The sequence below is a fragment of the Eublepharis macularius genome, chromosome 10 (genome assembly GCF_028583425.1).
Source record: "Eublepharis macularius isolate TG4126 chromosome 10, MPM_Emac_v1.0, whole genome shotgun sequence".
NCBI classification, from domain to species: Eukaryota; Metazoa; Chordata; class Lepidosauria; order Squamata; family Eublepharidae; genus Eublepharis; species Eublepharis macularius.
The window spans coordinates 6337385-6355645 of record NC_072799.1 but is presented as its reverse complement, the minus strand read 5'-3'; the positions used below and the strand labels follow the sequence as shown (position 1 = coordinate 6355645).

The following is an 18261-nucleotide window of genomic DNA, read 5'->3' as shown; positions in this document are numbered from 1 at the left end:
AGTTTACAGGCCCAATCTCGTTCCTGCATCTCCCAGTCTATATTGCAGTTTACAGGCCCAATCTCGTTCCTGCATCTCCCAGTCTATGTTGCAGTTTACAGGCCCAATCTCGTTCCTGCATCTCCCAGTCTATGTTGCAGTTTACAGGCCCAATCTCGTTCCTGCATCTCCCAGTCTATGTTGCAGTTTACAGGACCAATCTCGTTCCTGCATCTCCCAGTCTATGTTGCAGTTTACAGGACCAATCTCGTTCCTGCATCTCCCGCTCGCTCCAATTTGCTACTGCGGGAACGGTAATCCCGGTATCCGCAAGGTACTACTGTTAAGCCACGGTTCTCTCCGCCACCCAACCCATGTTTTTGCTTAAGTGTTAGGAAGGACGGAGAACACACAACGGAGAGACTGACTGTAACTGTAAGTTCAGCTTTTCATGCAGAAGATTTCAGGTTCAGTCCCCGGCATCTCCAGTTAACAAAAGATATTGGTTAGCAAATTCTGAGAAAGATCTTTGCCTGAGTCCCTGACCAGCCACTGCCAATCAGAGTTGACAATATCAGCCAATGATCTGAATCCACATATGTTGTGCAGGTGTGAAGATCTGGAGGGGGTCCATTTCCCACCCCCTCCTGAGGACTTATTTTCAATTTTATTAGTGGAAAAGTTAGGAAATTTTGGGGTGCTCTGAAAAAGCTCCTACCAAATATTGTCTCTCTTTAAGACTTTATTTACTCAAAGCATACAGCACTGAAACATTTATTAAACACAAAGGACATTAAATAATGATACTTCCTATGTATACTGTACTAAACATATTTTCAAGGATAAGGTTATTGTTTAAATGTGAATACTTTTTGCAACAATTAATAAACTATAATGATAATATGTTGCTTCCCAGTTCAGTTATTTGCCATGGTATAAACCTTAACTTGATATCCAGATATGCTGGTAGCCCTACCTATTGTGACTATTCAAATAATTATTTTGTTTGCTGCAGAATTTGGGTTTTTTTTACCTTCAACTTTCATGGTTTCCTGCCTTTCGGATGGCAAAAATTAAGCCACATCTGCTAAGGCAGCATAGGGTGTAACTAGTTTGTAGCTCTCTTTATTTTGCTTGAAGAAGACAAAAGGTATTTGTAATTTTTAAATTCCGTAAATATACCAAGTAGTATCAACTTGATATGCTGTTATAAATTATGTATTTTATGTTGTTAAAACAATAAAATAAATGTAGACTTGTTAGGGAAGTAAACAGTGCATATATTTCAATTCCCTCCAAACATTTCTGTCTTTTCCCCCCAGCCCCTTTCCCAGCAGCTTCTACATTTCTGCATTTTTTATATCCACAGCCGTGGCATGTGTTCTCATGAAAGGGCTATGGCTTTGTGGCAGAGCACATGCTTTTTAGAAGATGCCAAATTTGATGGGTCAATGGGCTGACTTGGTATAAGTCACCTTCATTTACCCTGTTATATATTCATTTAGGGGAGGCTTCAGTGGCTCAGTGGTAGAATATGTGCCTGGTACGTAAAAGGTCCCAGGCTCAATCCCCGGTATCTCCAGTTAAAAGGATCAGATGGCAGGTGATGTGAAAGACCTCTGCCTGAGACCCTGGAAAGCTGCTGCCAGTCTGAGTAGGCAGTACTGACCTGATGGACCAAAGGTCTGATTCAGCTTCATGTACCCCCACACTGCAAGGACACAGGGAACATTTTACTATTTATCTGGTGGTGGAAAGTGTGCCTTCAAGTCATAGCTGATTTATAGCAACCCCTGGTGGGGTTTTATAGGCATGAGACTACCAGAGATGGTTTGCCATTGTCTGCCTCTGCAACCTTGGTTTTCTCTGGATGTCTCCCATCCAATTACTGACCAAGGCTGACCCCGCTTAGCTTCTGAGATCTGATGAGATCAGGCTCACCTGGCCTATCCAGGTCAGGGCATTATTTATTTACTACATATGAATCCTATCAAGAAAGTCCGTACAGGCTTTCCAGTCAAGGTGGGAATGAACCAAAATACAAACCAAGGTTCATCATGAACTGGGCCAGTTCGTGGTTCACGAACCGGCAGTTTGTGGGAGCTCATTTCTCATGAACCATGACGAATTTTACCCTGGTTCATTTGGTTCGTATTTTGGTTCATCACTGCAGACAGTCTGACCTTGATCAATCAGTTTCTTAGACAACAGGGGGGATGCGCTTTCTGCAGACCTTCTGCTCATCCGGAAGTGACGTTTTCATGAACCGAACGAACTAGTTCGTGAACCAGGGCAAGTTCGTGGTTCGTGAAATGTGATGAACCACAAACCGCACGATTTGGAATTTTCCTGGTTTGTGCCCATCTCTACTTTCCAGGTGGTTCCCCATTCTGTCACTCCAAGATTCAGACCTGCTTAGATTCAGCAAGGCAGCTGTATCGTGTGCATTCCAACCATACCTCTAGGACCAGTCATACTGCTCTAACTGAATGACGACAGAGGGAAAAGAAAGAACTCAGCACCACACTGCAAGCAAACCACTGCTGTGCAGATGTGGTTTTAATTACTTCCTTCAACTGCTCCTGAAAGCTTTCAAGATTGTGATTTTTTCAGGTGGCCAACTCTTCCAGACGAATAGGTCACCAAGGGAGGTATTTACGGATTTTTCAAGTCTTTTTATTACAGCTGTTGCTCGCCTAAGGACATCTTACCTTGATTAACTGTATAACTGTTTCCTGATTGAACCCACAGAAATCTTATGAACTGTAGCACTGAATGAAAGCTAGTTGACTTGCTTTGTTTTTAGGATTATGTTCATGGGTGTCACATGATCCAGCTGTACCTTAAAAGGAGTATTTCCATTTTCTCTCCTGCATGTAAAAGAGAATGCTTCTTCTGTAGCCAATTAATTGACCAAATGCTGCAACGCTAATTTTATAGGCAATTATTACTTATTTATTTTATTCGATTTATACCCCGCCCTCCCCACAGATGGGCTCAGGGCTCATTTCGAGGGGGAACACACAGGAACGCAGTTCCAGCAGTTCCCCAAAGAGGTCACATGTCAGGTGGCCCCGCCCACCTGACTCTGCCATTTTGGGCCCGTTTCAGCCTGGATTGGGGCCAAAATGGCCCAGATTGGGCCTCTGATGGGTGGTGGATCACTCTCCCACTCAGCAGCGGCCCGATCCTGACCATTTTGGGCCCCTTTTCGGCCATTTCCAGCCCTTTTTTTTGCCATTTTGGGCCCAATTTCAGCCCTGAATGGCCAGGATTGGGTCCAAAACAGCCAGAATAGGTGATGTCAGGGGGTGTGGCATATGCAAATCAGTTATGCTAATGACACACTTCAGGAGATGGCAAGGGGCACGGCAAATGCTAGTGAGTTATGCTAATGAATTATGCTTGATGTATTGTCGAAGGCTTTCACGGCCGGAGAACGATGGTTGTTGTGGGTTTTCCGGGCTGTATGGCCGTGGTCTTGGCATTGTAGTTCCTGACGTTTCGCCAGCTGCTGTGGCTGGCTTCTTCAGAGGTGTAGCACCAAAAGACAGAGATCTCTCAGTGTCACAGTGTGGAAAAGGATGACTCAGCCCAACCCCACTTTCCTGAGTAGATATAAATTACCTGCCAACATCTTCTCCACACTGTGACACAGAGATCTCTGTCTTTTGGTGCTACACCTCTGAAGATGTCAGCCACAGCTGCTGGCGAAACATCAGGAACTACAATATCAAGCATATCAAGCACCAATCCATATGCAAAAGAACCTCCTCAGGATACAGTGAAGCATTAGTATTCCACACCTTGGGAAACTCTTACAGGATGACACAACGCAAATCCGCCTTCCTGAGTAGATATAAATGACCTGCCTACATCTTTTCCACTGTGACACTGAGAGATCTCTGTCTTTTGGTGCTACACCTCTGAAGATGCCAGCCACAGCTGCTGGCGAAACGTCAGGAACTACAATGCCAAGACCACGGCCATACAGCCCAGAAAACCCACAACAACCATCAATTATGCTTGAGTTCCTCCAGCTCTTTTACTACAAAATCACCCCTGGATGGGCTGATATATGGTTCATATTTTATCTAAGATCTGCACAGTGGGACAGAACGGGTTAGGAAGACGTTTCCACTGACCCGTGAGTTCTCAAAAGTTTGCAGAAAAATTTAAAATGTAACTAAAAAGGAGTGAGGAGAAAAACTAAATAGTTTAAGTGCCAAGATCTTGCAGGAGCACCTCAAGAGATCTCAGTGGCCACCTCTGATTGTGAAAGCAACCACAGTTTTGTTTGTGGCTGCCTATGCGAGCAAAAATGGCTTCCAAGATCACATGAGAGAGTCTCACAGGAATTTAGTGGCAACCCCCCACTATGAAACTAACAGTGAAATCCTAAGCAGAATTACTCCAGTCTAAGCCTATTGATTGCAGTGGGCTTAGACTCGAGTAACTCTGCTTGGGATTTCACTGTAAAAGATAGACAGGGAGAACAGCCGGGAGGGAAGGAGAATGGAGCTGGAGGATGAAAAAAGAACCCGCCCCCCCATAAGTCTTGGAGGGGTGCCCCTTTTTGAAATATATTAACAGTATCATAATTTCATATATTCGTGCAAAAGAGAAAAACTGCTCTGTGAAGCCTAAAACACTAAGTATCACTTGCCCTTATTTTTCTTTTAATAAATGGTAACCAGTACTTAACAAATGATTTCCATCTACTTTCTTTCAGTCTTACATAACTTGTTAATTTGGGCATGATGTTTCTTTTCTGGTGCAAGCTTGTAAAGACACTCACCCTCCGCAAGTAAAAAAACATTGCCAAGTAATCGGCAAGAGAAGTTTTCATAAACTAAAAAAGAGTGGATAATTTCTTCTCCACATCACAGATTACAAATATAGGTGAGCAGACAGGCTAGTATTGTTTATCCAGTAGTCATTTTTGATCTAATTTTTGGTGGGCTGGTAACATTGACAGATTTATCTCCAAGACAGTTAACAGTCTAGCAACTGTTATTTGTTCTTCATTCATTATTGTACTTTTTATGGTAGTGATAAGATACAAATTCACAGACCTTATTTTTAATTTACCTATAATAAAGGAATAAGAACACATCTCATTTTCACTTTCTACTTACCATGTAACTTTTTCCTTTGTTCTAACAAGTTTTCACTACAAACACCAACCCCCACCCCCCCAAAAAAAACCAGGTACAGGCCAGTACAAAAAACCTGCCTCTCTGTAGACTTTTGAACCTTTAAGGCACCAGATTTCAGATATTTAAACATATAAAACATATGTTTATAAAACATATAAAAACAATTTATAAAACATATAAATTCAAAGCCCTAAGTTACACATGAAACAGCCAATAAAAGCACGCCATCAGCAATAACTATCATTACAACGATAAACTAAAACAAGAAAACAATCTCTTCTGCAGCTATTCACTGTGCAGTAAAAAGCTCACCTATGAAGTCAAGTCTTATTCTTCCTCCAAAAGCAAAAATCAAAAGCAGCCTTCTCCCAGAAGCATTTCGATATTGCGGGGCAAGTGCCAAGAAGACCCCGTTTCTTGCAGCTTCCTACTACAAAGATTGGGGCACTTTAAGCAGAATCTCATTGGATGATCTTAAAGGGAAGTGTTTGTGTGTTTAAGAATAGGGCCCTAAAGTTATTCTGACCCCAAGTCACATGGAACGCCTTTACAAATTAACATCATTTGGAGTTTTGCCCACAAACTAACAAGTTACTGTGACAAATGAACTCATGCTCTGTATTTCCGCAGCCAGCTGCAAACAGACAATTTGGTTGCCACGTTGAATTTTCCACACACTTATCAAAGGCAGCCGTGCTTTCAGCACACTGCAGACACTCAAAGGTTACTCCAAAGGACATGGCCAGTATGTCATGGGCTGGGCCAGCCCAAGCAGGGAGGTTCAAGTCCAAACCTTAAGGCCAAAGTCAAAGGGGAGTTCCAAGAGCAAAAGCCAAGTCAAACCGGTGGCCAGAGCACGAGATAAAGCCAGGAGTGAGTCCAGAGTCCAAGAGCAAGGTCAGGCACAGTCCAAAGTCAGTCACCGATAGTGTCAGGTCCAAAAGCAGGCACGGGCAAGGTTCACGAAACACAGCATGGTTGCAGGCAGTAGACACGTTGCTTCCACGCCCAGCAGTTCCTCCAGACTGGCTCTTATAGCCAGGCGTGGTTTTCAGCCAGCTGCTGGGGCTCCATCCTGACACTACTCATCGTCACTCTCCAGCAGCTGGCGTTGGCTCAAGAGGCGAGCACTGCGCCGTCTCTCCTGCAGTTCCAGTCTCTGGCGCTGCCTGCAGCGTTCCTTGGGCGTGGGTAAACCTGGGGGGGGGGGGGGTGGAGGCTGTTGGCTGCGCTGCACCTGTAGAAGTCCCTGGCTGAGCTTCCCCTGTGGTGTTGGAGCTAGAGGGTGCTGGTGCCTCAGCTGCTGGCTGCAAGCTCTGATCAGCCAGCAGGTGTTGCTCCTGATCGCTGGCTTCTGCTGAATCAGGGCTAGGGCTGGCTACACAGGGCTCCTCTTCTCCTGAGGAGTCCTGGCTGGCTACACAAGGCTCCTCTCCTCCAGAGGAGACCTCACTCTCAGACTGGGCCATGACACAGTACAAAGGACAGATCCAGGCACCTCCTTGCCTACAGGCGTGGCCTGACATTCAAGAAGTTAAAGAGGCGAAAGCAGTTGGATTGTAAAGAGACGGAAAAGCAACTTACAGAGTTGACGAGACTCATGAACTCGACGGAGCTCTTCAGCCAGCTCAGAATTATTCTCCTCGAGAGCAGAGATCAGGTCTGTCAGCCACCCACTCCTGCACCACAGGCGGCTGAACAATTCATACACAGAATCACGGTCCCCTCTCCTCTCAATGTGCGCCCTGATCTCTTCCTACAGAGAGGAAGAATAAGCAAACGCAAGTTCAGGAACAAAGGACGGTGGACATGAAGAACACCACCTCGTACAGCTTTTAGATGGATCCCCAAGCATATTTTGCATATTTTAGTAATCAACCCACTAGGTTATTAAATAAGGTAAGGCTCCCCAACGTGGCGCTCATAGGCGTCTTGGCTCCGTACCATGGTGCTAATCAAGCTTTTATAATAATAGTAATATTCAATTTATATACCACCCTTCAGGACAACTTAACGTCCACTCACATCGGTTTACAAAGTATGTTATTATCATCTCCACAACGACGATCACCCTGTGAGGTGGGTGGGGCTGAGAGTGCTCCAGAGAGCTGTGACTAGCCCAAGGTCACCCAGCTGGCTTCGTGGAGGAGCGGGGAATCAAACCCGGCTCTCCAGATTTGAGTCCTGCGCTCTCAACCGTTACACCGAACTGGTGGGTGCGGCAGCTGTAAGGCAGGGTTTGTTACTGGTGTCTCTCATTCAAGTGAAAGTTTTCCGCTTGAAGACGAGGAAGGCTGGTAAGAACTGGGCTTTCCTTGGTCAGTGTGTGGCTTCACTCCCCCTTCAGGATTTCCATCTTCCCAGAAAGTGTGAGGAGGGAGGGATTCCATTCGGCTCTGCCTCCCGTGGCAACCATTTTAAATTTGGTACCACCTCCTGAGGAAGCCATTTTGGAGTGGCACTTACTACTCCCTCTCCTAAAGGCGCCCGCCACCTCAAAAAGGTTGGGGACCCTGGACATAAAGTCATCGCCTTGTAACCATTAGTAACACACACAATAAAACTGCACCCCAAATGAAAACAAGGCAAAGACTGTGCTTAATCTAGGCGTCTGGTGGCACCTGAAAGACTAACAAGTTTTTATTCCAGCTCAAGCTTTTCTAGAAAGTCCACATCATCAGATGACTAAGACTATGCAAGTCTGTACAGCAATAAAAGCCTGCTAGTCTTTCAGGTGCCACCAGACAGTTTTTGCTGCCACGGGTTTAATACAGCCTCTCTCCAGAAATCACCACCATCATCAAGAACTAGGTATGGTAAAGGTAGTCACCTGTGCAAGCACCGAGTCATTACTGACGCATAGGGGGACGTTGCATCACAATGTTTTCTTGAAGACTTCTTATGGGGTGGTTTGCCACTGCCTTCCCCAGGAAACTGGGTACTCATTTTACCGACCTTGGAAGGATGGAAGGCTGAGTCAACCTTGAGCCGGCTACCTGAACCCGGCTTCCGCCAGGATCGAACTCAGGGCATGAGCAGAGCTTGGGCTGCAGTACTGCCGCTTACCACTCTGTGCCACAGGGCTCTTCAAGAACTAGCCTTCATATAAATGCCAGTTAGCTACATTCACACCAATGAATTCTTATTATGAAACTCTACGCATATACAGCTGATTTTAGATCCAGAGGAGTTAGCCATGTTAGTCTGTTGTTGCAAAATAGTAAAGAGTCCAGTAGCACCTTTAAGACTAACCCACTTTATTGTAGCATAAGCTTTGGAGAGCTCCAGCTCTCTTCGTCAGATGCAACAGCTGATCTGTTGCCACCTGGATGCATTTCCCCTAGTTGGACAGAAGGTAATTTAACTGCCAGAATTAGGCAGACTAACTGTGGCTTAATCCCCCCATCATACTTTGCATGGAGAACGGTCCCAGGAGCAATCTTCAAAGCAACAAGTGAAGACAGATATAACATTTTTAGAGCAGGGAAGCTGGTTTGGAAACACTTTCTCTGCATTCAAAGTTAGTTTCGGATGGGTAGCTGTGTTGGTCTGTAGTAGATGAGCAAGATTCGGGTCTAGTAGCATTGTACAGACCAACTAGATTCCTGAAGTGTGAGCTTTCAAGAGTCAAAGCTCTCTTCTTCTGACGAAGGGAGATTTGACTCTGGAAAGCTCACACCCTGGAAATCTAGTTGGTCTCTAAGGTGTAACTGGGCCCGAATCTGCATTCAAACACATCTTTTCTTTCCCCAGAGCGAGTTCTGTTACGCAAGCTCGGCAGCACTGTTCAGTCTGAACCAGGGAAAAGCTGAAAGTGGTGGCAGGGCGAAAGGGAAGGGTGTATCTGCACCACAAAATCCTGACAACTCTTATGTCCTGAATTATCCAGAGCAATTTTGCAATTACTCTAAATATGTTTGCAGGTAACAAGCAATGGGCCAAGAGGTAGGCAGGCAGTGAAGGCCTTCTCCAGCCTCCAGAGGTAATTATTCTGCAATTATTCTGCAACAACTGCAGCTTCTGAAATTTCACCAAGCGTTGCCCACACACTTCACAATCTTAAGGGCTAGAAACTTTAAAAAAAAAAAAGCTGCGATTTTTTAGAACCTGAGTTGCACACTGGACTCAATTCCGCATTCGGTGCTTTTTCTACATTTTTAGAACCCACAGCCCATATTCCTCTCTGGACACATCCTCTGTGACAGCTCCTCCGTCCCAAACACAGGGCATCAGCAAGGAAATAATAGTTTCTGGAAAGTTACCCTGTCTCCCTCAGTGAGGCACGGAAGGTAATTCAGCAACTGGTTCACACGCAAGCCTTGGAACCTTCTTAAGTTCCTCAAAAGGTACTGTTTCACTTCATTCTCAGCAAACCCCATCTTCGCTTAGCGCCTAGAAGGAAAAGTGCAAAGAAAACACTGGTTAGTGTTTAACGCTAACACTTGCAAGCCCCGGGCCAAGGGCCCAAGCGAGCAGAGAAAACTACACTGCTAGCACAGCGGCACCTTCAAGCTAAGCTGGGAGAGGCCGCCAGGTGAGCAGAAGACAGTCCTTCCCGTTCTAAGGAGATGGGCAAGACAATTCTGTACTGGAGCTCAGGAACTTCCAGTGCCTGAAGGCCCTCCCCACAATAGCTTTAAACAGCAGAGAGAGGCATCCAGGAAAACACGTCCACGCTCCCTCCAGAAGGGGAAGATGTGCTGCAGTATCGGAGGAAAGAGGGTGGTGCAAAGCTCCACGTACCAGATGGGGCATCAGCCATGGATGGAAGACCTTGAATGGTCAACAGGAGTGGTGGAGCAGAGGGCCGGGGGTTAGAACACCAAGGGCAGATCGGCAGAGTAAAAGGTTCCAGGTTTGGTAGCAAAGGCATGAAGCGACCAAGCTAGGTCAACAAAAAGAGCCCTCAACGGAGCTCATCTGCACCCAGGAGCAAAACAAACGAGGGCACAAGTTCTGCCCCCTCAGCCGAAGAGACAAAGCATCATGTCTGAGCCCCATCACTGACCTGCTGTTCTGAATCAGTTTAATACTGTACCTTGATATCATATTGCCAATGCCATAACCGTTTCTTTCAAAGGATTACTGCAGGTGCTTAAGGGACTGCAGAAACTTTCAATGCTCATGGCCTTATCTGCTACTCACTCCTCTGCATTGCTATGTCTTGCTTTTCCAGTGACTCAGCTGGATAGTACGAATGTTCTCATGCCAAGTGCGCGCCAAAGATCCTGTTTACTATTGGGAAGGGGAAGGAGCCAATGTGTGTGTTAAGAGGAAGGATTTTCCCCCATGTTACTCTTCCTGTCAATCTTGCTCTTACTGCTTAGATGCTTACCTTGCTTCTGAGTAATCCTATAGACATATATATGGAAATGATTTGGTTTCTGAATAAAACCATTTAACCAAGAGCCTGGACTTCTTGTTGCAATGGGACAGGGATCCGTCTGGCACATCCTGACATCCATAGCCTGACACAAAGGATTTAAAAGGGCAGTCCTTCACATCGCTGCAACACTGGATGGGCCGGGCCAGTGGGTGCTGCTGCACCCTGGACACGGGACCTCTAAGGGATCAGGAAGGCTTGGGGACGAGGCAGCACCTGATCCACTCATCTCTGGTTCAACAGGGGGACCTGTCCTACTTTCTCTTGCACGAGGTGGAACGGAAGGGGATTCCCAGCGGTGGTGCAAGGAAACCTCCTCACCCTAGAATAAGAGAGATCGAATATGTACTCTTATGCTACTGGTACTTCATATTTATCTAATGTCAGTCCTAGAATTGATTTATGTTCTGTTTCAGCAATTCTTCAACTCTGTATCGCATCCTTGCTAATGCTACTTCTTTGTAAAATCCTATGACATTGTTGCGGAAATGTCCTTAACACTGTAGGGAAATGTCTTTCTTTCTTTCTTTCTTTTTCTTTCTTTCTTTCCAATTTATATTCCGCCCTCCCCACCCCAGCAGGCTCAGGGCAGATTACAACACATACAAGTTAAAATACGTAAGACAATTAATATGTTAAAAACCATAAAAAACAGCCAAAATTACATATAAACATAAACACACCAGCAAAAAATCCAACCGAGCAAACCTTAACCATCTCCAGAGAATCTTAGCAGTAAAGGAGATTACTAGATGGGGGTATTGGTAGTAGGGAGGGTCTATTCCACCATCAACCAGCCAGGGGGGGCCCCACCTAGCACTGCCCATACGCCTGGCGGAACAGCTCCGTCTTGCAGGCCCGGCGGAAAGATAACAAATCCTGCCGGGCCTTGGTCATTGATACTATATGAAAATTCTCCCAATATGGATTGTACTAATCTCATGCTACGTAAACCACCTTGAGTCTCTGTGAGAAAGGTGGACTATAAATAACATAAATAAATAAAATAAACCATGGCTATTACAGAAGTGTGCAACTGTGTGAATACACAGTGGAGGCTTAATGCACTGCAACGGCCATGGGGGCAGCCCCATAACCTAACTCCAGAATGGGACTCTCAGGGAAATTTGTATGATAGGATGAAAGACAAGAGGAAGAAAGCAGGACAGAAGGGGGGCACTGGTTGTGTGAACAAAGGAAGACCTCAGCTGAAGTTTCTCCTTAAGACACAAGCTCCCTATAAGAGGTCTTGAAACGGTCACTATTCTCTTTATACTGCCTTTCAATTTGCAATATGGGGATAACACTGGCTATATAACTGGGCTGTTATAAGAATTTCTGGGATAATAATAATAATGATAACAACAACCATGTGCTTATATAGCTCTCTTCTGGACAGATTAGTGCCACATTCAGAGCAGTCTGTCAGGGCTTGCTGCGGCTGCCGCTGGGCGTGGCACTGGGCAGTCTGCTCCTGACGTCACAGGGGGGCCAGGGACTCTGCAGGACCCTGCTCTGTGGAAGGAGGGGCGGTATACCTCACCCAGACTCCCTCTCAGTCCACTCGCTGGCCTGCTCAACCTGGCCTGCTTACCCTCTGCGTCCTCCTTCATCTCCTCCTCCCAGAACTCTCCTCCAAGCCACCACCCTTGCATCCTACTGCTCTCACTCCACATCATCACTCCTCACTCACACCCACCACCTCAGAGCTCTTCCTAGCCACCTTATATAGGGCTTCCTTTCCCCGCCCTGCCCTCCTTCTAGGCTTGTTCCCTCTCCTGACTTGGCCCAGCTGTGCCTTCCCTCAGGTGTTTCCCTCCTACCACTAATCCCTTCTTGGCTTCCTTGCCTTGCTGGCAGGGTGGGGTTGAATGCGAGCCATCCCCAGCTGAGGTCTCCTTGGCCTTGCTCACGAGGAGCTGCCCCAGCCGGCTTCTGTGCTGCTGAGCCTGCCTGGCCTTGCTCGCGAGGAGCTGCCCTGGCCAGCTTTTGTGCTGCTGAGCCTGTCTGGCCATGCTCGCGAGGAGCTGCCCTGGCCAGCTTCTGTGCTGCCTGTTCATTGATGCTGGGAGGGGCTACCCATCTCCTCCCCCAGAATGCCTGTGGCAGCTCCACCTGGAGGGGCTTGGCTCCTAGCACCTCCTGAGCCAGGCTGCTGTCCTCTAGCCAGGGTGTGGCTCTGGGCTGTGGTGGCTGCTTCTCCTCCTTGGAAGGTAAGGGCTCTGTCTGGGCTGTTGCTGTGTCCCTGTTCCCCTTGCCTTGGCCCTTTTCCTCTAGCCTGCTTAGCCCCCTTTCTCCCCCATGGTGGGTGGGACTAGCTGGCTTCTCCCTGCTCCCTCCAGCCTTCTGAGGCTTTGGCCTTTTGCCCCTTCCCCCTGGAGTAGGCAGGGTCTGGCTCTGTTTGCCAGACAGAGCAGCTGAACTGCTGTCTCCCGGCTGCCCCCTGCCGCTGTCTGCCAGCAAGTCCGGGGGCTGGGCTGCTGACCCCGGACACAGTCAACAAAGTCAGTGTTATTATTATCCCCACAAATAGACACCCCATGAGGAAGTTGGTTCTGAGAGAGCTGTGACTGACCCAAATTCACCTAGCGGACTTCAAGCGGACGAGTGGGGAATCAAACCCGGTTCTCCACATTAGAGTCCTGCCGCTCTTAACTACACCCAACAGGATAAAGTACATACAACACTTTGTGCTCTCAGAAGAAACACTTTGCATGGGTGCGTGTGTGTATATATAAAGTGCATTTAAGCTGCAGACAAATTATGGCGACTCCACTGGGGTTTCCAAAGCACGAGACTAACAGAGGTGGTTTGCCACTGCATGCCGACTCAGGTCTTCCTTGGTGGTCTCCCATCCAATTACTAACCAAGGCTGACAATTCTAGTTTCTGTGGCTAACCTGGTTAGTAGAGATGGGCATGAACAGAAAAAAAAACCCGAACATAATGTTCGTTGCCATCCACGAACAGGGACTCACGAACAACCACGAACATGGCCCTATTCACAAACATATTCGTGGTTGGCTGTTTGGGGAGGGCAGCAGGCTCTCCTCCAGCCATCATCCAAGTCAAGATCCCTACTGTACCACTCCCAGAAACCTGACCAGAGCAGGCAGCAGGAAAGGTACCAATAATAAATAATAGCTTGGCCCAGAGCCTGGCAGCAGCCCTGGAACCTGAAGGGGTAGATCCCTACCACAGCACTCCCAGAAACCTGACCTGAGCAGGCAGCAGGAAAGGTACCAATAATAAATAATAGCTTGGCCCAGAGCCTGGCAGCAGCCCTGGAACCTGAAGGGGTAGACCCCTATCCCACCACACACAAAGAAAATTCAAGCTCCAACGCACTCAAACGAGGCTTGCAACAACCACCTGTTCGTTTAGAATGGGGCCTCGCGAACAGCAGATTGGGCTGTTTGTGGCTTTTTTCTTTCCGTATTGCTGTTCGTGCCCATCTCTAGTTAGGAGTATGAGAGGACAGTGAACGCACAGTCTTTTTACCATGGTGCACGTCTAGTCTTATACAATATTTCAATGAAAGGGTTAACAGAGTGTAAACATGCCTGAAAGTTGTACCTTGTATTTTGTATTAAAGATATTCATGAAATGGTGAAGTATTACAGTGAGATTAATTGAGCTGAATCAACTTTCTTAGCACTGAACGGGGCAGTACCGAAGTACACAATACTAAAATTAAAAACATAGGGCCTGAATGTCAGGCTGCCTTTTGAGTCAGAGCAAGCTTCATGTAAGCTGTAATATTTTCCAAACACACTTGATGAACATATCAAGTGAACGACACAAGACCATACGTGTTTTGGCCTCAGTGATAAAAAATACACACTTTTACAAAAACAAACCCACACATCCAGAAACTAATATATATCAATTCTGACCGGATGTTATCGCATATATTGTGTGGTAAGATGTAAATTTTTACATATTTATTTTCATTACATTTTATTTGTTGTAGCTCGACCTTTGCAGCATCTTTGAGAGCCAGGTTGGGGTAGTGGTTAAGAGCGGCAGGACTCTAATCTGGAGAGCCAGGTTTGATTCCCTACTCTTCCACTTGAAGCCAGCTGGGTGACCTTGGGTCAGTCACAGCTCTCTCAGAGCTCTCTCAGGCCCACCCACCTCAAACGGTGATTGTCGTGAGAATAACAACATACTTTGTAAACAGCTCTGAGTAGGCATTAAGTTGTCCTGAAGGGTGGTATATAAACAGAATGGTATTATTATACTATTTTGGGTTGCGTATTGGTCCCCCGTCCCTTTTTCCTTTACAGTACCAGAGTACGCAGCCTCTAGAGAAAACAATGTAAATATCAGCCAAAGTTTACACATTTATATGAACTTCATGGGTATATGTGGTTTGCAGCTCAAGATGTCACTGGTGCTAACCAAGAGGCTCCTGCAATACATGTTCAACTATGTGGATTCACAGACAGGGAAGACCGAACTGCATTTCTCCCACTGATAAGCAAACATTCTTTGTCACCAAGGAAATGCAGCATCTTTGCCGCAGAAAGTGTGTGGATTTCAACACCGGATTGCACATTAGAAGCGCCAGATTAGAAGTGAAATCCTATATGGAGTTATGCCAATCTAAACCCACTGAAATCAACGGATCTGGACCGGAGTAACTCTGCAGAGAGGTTGCACTGTTGAAGTGCTGTAAGTTTGGCGGGTACAGTCGTGAGAATAAACTGACTCAAGTCAAGAAGAAAGGCAAGTATAGTTAAATTAATAAATAAAATATAGTGGGATGGCCTGAGACCTTATAATAATTATAAGAAGGAGCATCAGTTTAAGGGAAGAAGTCCAGATCCTCCCCAAATGTCTAATATTCAACGGATATTTTGGATTTCTGTAATCTTAGTCCTTTCAACGTCTCATCCTACGGACTGCATCAATTTACACTGTGTAATCTGCCTTGCATCTCTGGGAGAAAGGAGGACACTGGTGGTTAAGTGGTTCGCATGTGAATCAGCACTCCGTGTCAGGCTTTGGATGACAGAATACGGCAGACAGTTCCCTGGATCATTGCAGCCAGACACAGGTTCTTGGTTAAATGACTTTTATTCAGGAGTCAGATCTTTTCCATATGCACAGGTCCAAAAGCTTACTTAGAGGTAAGGTACAACTAAGCAGTACAGTGTCCTTGAAGGGAAAAGAGGCTTGGAGAAAAGTACAGCTCTAAAATACTCAAACAGTCCCCCCTCCTCGTCTGGGAAACTTTTGCTCCCACATCAACTAGACAAGATAGAAAGCATTTCAGACATCCAAGGACGTTTCGGCAAGCTTCAGAGGAGTATCTAGATCACAGCTGCATTCCCAGGCAGGGAAGGAGAGGAATGAAAGTGATGTACCTAATCTTTGTAACATAAAAGCAAACCACAGGATTGACACCTGGTATCCTGTAGAGCAGTGACAATTACAATAGGAAATCAAGCCATAGCATTGACAATTAGCATTCCCTAGAAACATGTCAGGTATGGATGGGGTACAGCCATCCATGACACTCTGCTGGTTCGAATCCCTCTCCTGCCATGCACTCAGTAGGTGGCCTTGGGTAAGCCACTCCTCTGAGCCCCAGCTCCCCAGCTGTATTGTGGAGATAACAACAACACTGACTTGTTCATCGCTCTGGGTGGGGCACTAATCTGTCTAGAAGAGTGGTATATAAACACAATTATTATTATTTACTAAATATAGGAAATAAATGTATATGGTGCAAACTTTTTCTTGCATTCTAAACAGATCCTCTGGAAAGGTCTTCAATGAAATCCAATCTCAGAGGCAACTTTTCTGGAATAGAGAGAAACACCATGGCTGGCTCTCCAAACCAGGAAGTGGAGAAACCTTGTTTTCGCTGCCAGCTGATTAAGTTTGTTCCCTATATCTGCATCGCAATAGCAGGATCAGACTCCAGCAGCATGTTAAAGACCAAGATTTTTTCAATATATCAGCTTTCGAGACTCAAAGCTCCCTTCTTCAGATGGGAGAGAGTCCAGTTGCACGTTTAAGACTAACCAACTTGACAGTAAAGACGCAGAATCTACTGCAGACCAACACCGAAACACGGTGCAATGGCTCTGGAGTCTCCTCCTTTCTTAAGAACCCGAATTTCACCCTCTATCCCTGCAGCTGAGCCTTCTCCCACACTTTCAGGAATTCTTCCCTCCCCCAGCCAGTAGTTTTTTTTAAAACAAGGAAATAGCTTACTCTGTAAATATTCGCAAAGGAAACCAGTAACAGACCACCCTTTCTCACGATTCCAAAAACAGGTCAAGGGAAACCGTATCTTCGTCCTTTACGTCGCTTTGGGCAACACCGGCCAATCTGCAAGATCGTGCAAAGAGCGCGTGTGTGTTATGTGCGGGGGAAGTCGTTCCTGAGATAAAGTTGCCAACATCCAGGTGGTGGCTGGGGATCTCAACAAGCAGTCCCCTTGGAGGAAATGTCAGACTTGGAGAGTAGACGCTATTGAATCATACCCTCGCTGAGCATCCTCCATTCCCCAAATGCCACGTTCCCCAGGCTGTGTTCCTAAATCTTCAAGAATTTCCGAAACCAGATTTGGTAACTCTAGAACTGGACTTCTAAAATGTCCTGTCATTCACAGAAGAGGCCTAGTGCAGAATCATTCAATCCCACCGACTATTTCCCCTTTTTTTATTTCAGCTGGCTAAAAATACCCCCAGATGATGAAATCGAAAGAACTTCCTGGCATCCCAGTCGCCGAATCCAGTAAACGACTGCGCCTAACAAAGAGCGCGTGATGCAAGACAGGGGGGTTCCCGTGTTGAATTGGCAAGCGCGGCCCGACCCCTGAGCAAGACTTTCACGCAGGAGAAAGCGCATTGTCACGCCCCCCCCCCCCCGATTCCCTTTACCTGATCGCAAAGCAATTCGGTTCCGGAAAAAAAAATTTGCATGCCAGGCAGCAAGATCAGTTGGCACGAGCAGTGCAGCGGCGCGCGGAGGCCCAGGGAACGTTCTCAGCCCGCCCTCTCCTGGCAGTGCCTGCTTCCCATTGGTTGTTTCGCTTCCGCTCTGGAGAGTTCGACCAATCCGTTTGGAAGGTCGTGTTACCAAGTAACAGGCGCATGGTGGGGAGCGGGGAGGAAAGGAAGGGCTGGGCTGCAAACTGCACACTTTAACAGGACCCTAAAAAGTCCAGTGGCACCTTTAAGACGAACCAACTTTATTGAGGCGTAAGCTTTCGAGAACCGCAGCTCTCTTCGTCAGATGCATCTGATGGAGTCCTCGAAAGCTTATGCCTCATTAAAGTTGGTTGGTCTTAAGGTGCTACTAGACTTTTTACTATTTTGCAACTACAGACTAACGCGGCTAACTGCTTTGGATCTATGACCTTTAGCAGGCTCGAGTTGCTTGCAAGGAGTTTGCAAAGCTGGAGTTCTTGCACGTTTGAGTGCGAGCCGAGGCTCGTTCACTGTGCAAATAAGATTTTAATCCTGCCGCAAACAGGAATTCCGCAGGCTTTTGCTTCCAGATAAGCAAGCAAGGATTGCATCATTCAAGGGCAGGAGAGGTTACGAACGCAAACGGGACGCTGCTGATGGTATTTAGTGTGGGATTCCCCTTTGCTTAAGAGTTGATAAGCAAGCGGAGGATTGCAGCGTTCAGGGGCAGGAGAGGTTACGAACACAAACAGAACGCTGATGTATTTAGTGTGGGATTCCCCTTTGCTTAGGGCTGAGAGGTGCCGACGCCA

General features: G+C 46.6%; 1 protein-coding gene across 3 annotated transcripts in view; it reads right to left on the bottom strand.

Moving 5' to 3' along the window:
* MAVS (mitochondrial antiviral signaling protein) overlaps positions 1-17497 on the bottom strand; it is a 28220-nt gene extending 10723 nt beyond the window's left edge. For 2 of the 3 annotated variants that reach the window (XM_054989614.1, XM_054989615.1), the window contains exons 1-3: positions 16749-17136; positions 9401-9530; positions 6723-6894 (exon numbers count right to left, since the gene is read on the bottom strand). In XM_054989614.1, the coding sequence (XP_054845589.1) occupies positions 6723-6894; positions 9401-9517 (289 nt within the window). In that variant the 5' untranslated portion in view covers positions 9518-9530; positions 16749-17136. Of the gene's footprint in view, positions 1-6722; positions 6895-9400; positions 9531-16748; positions 17137-17419 lie in introns of those variants that run through there. The other variant, XM_054989613.1, reaches the window with a different exon arrangement.
* Between the last annotated feature and the right edge of the window lie 764 nt (positions 17498-18261).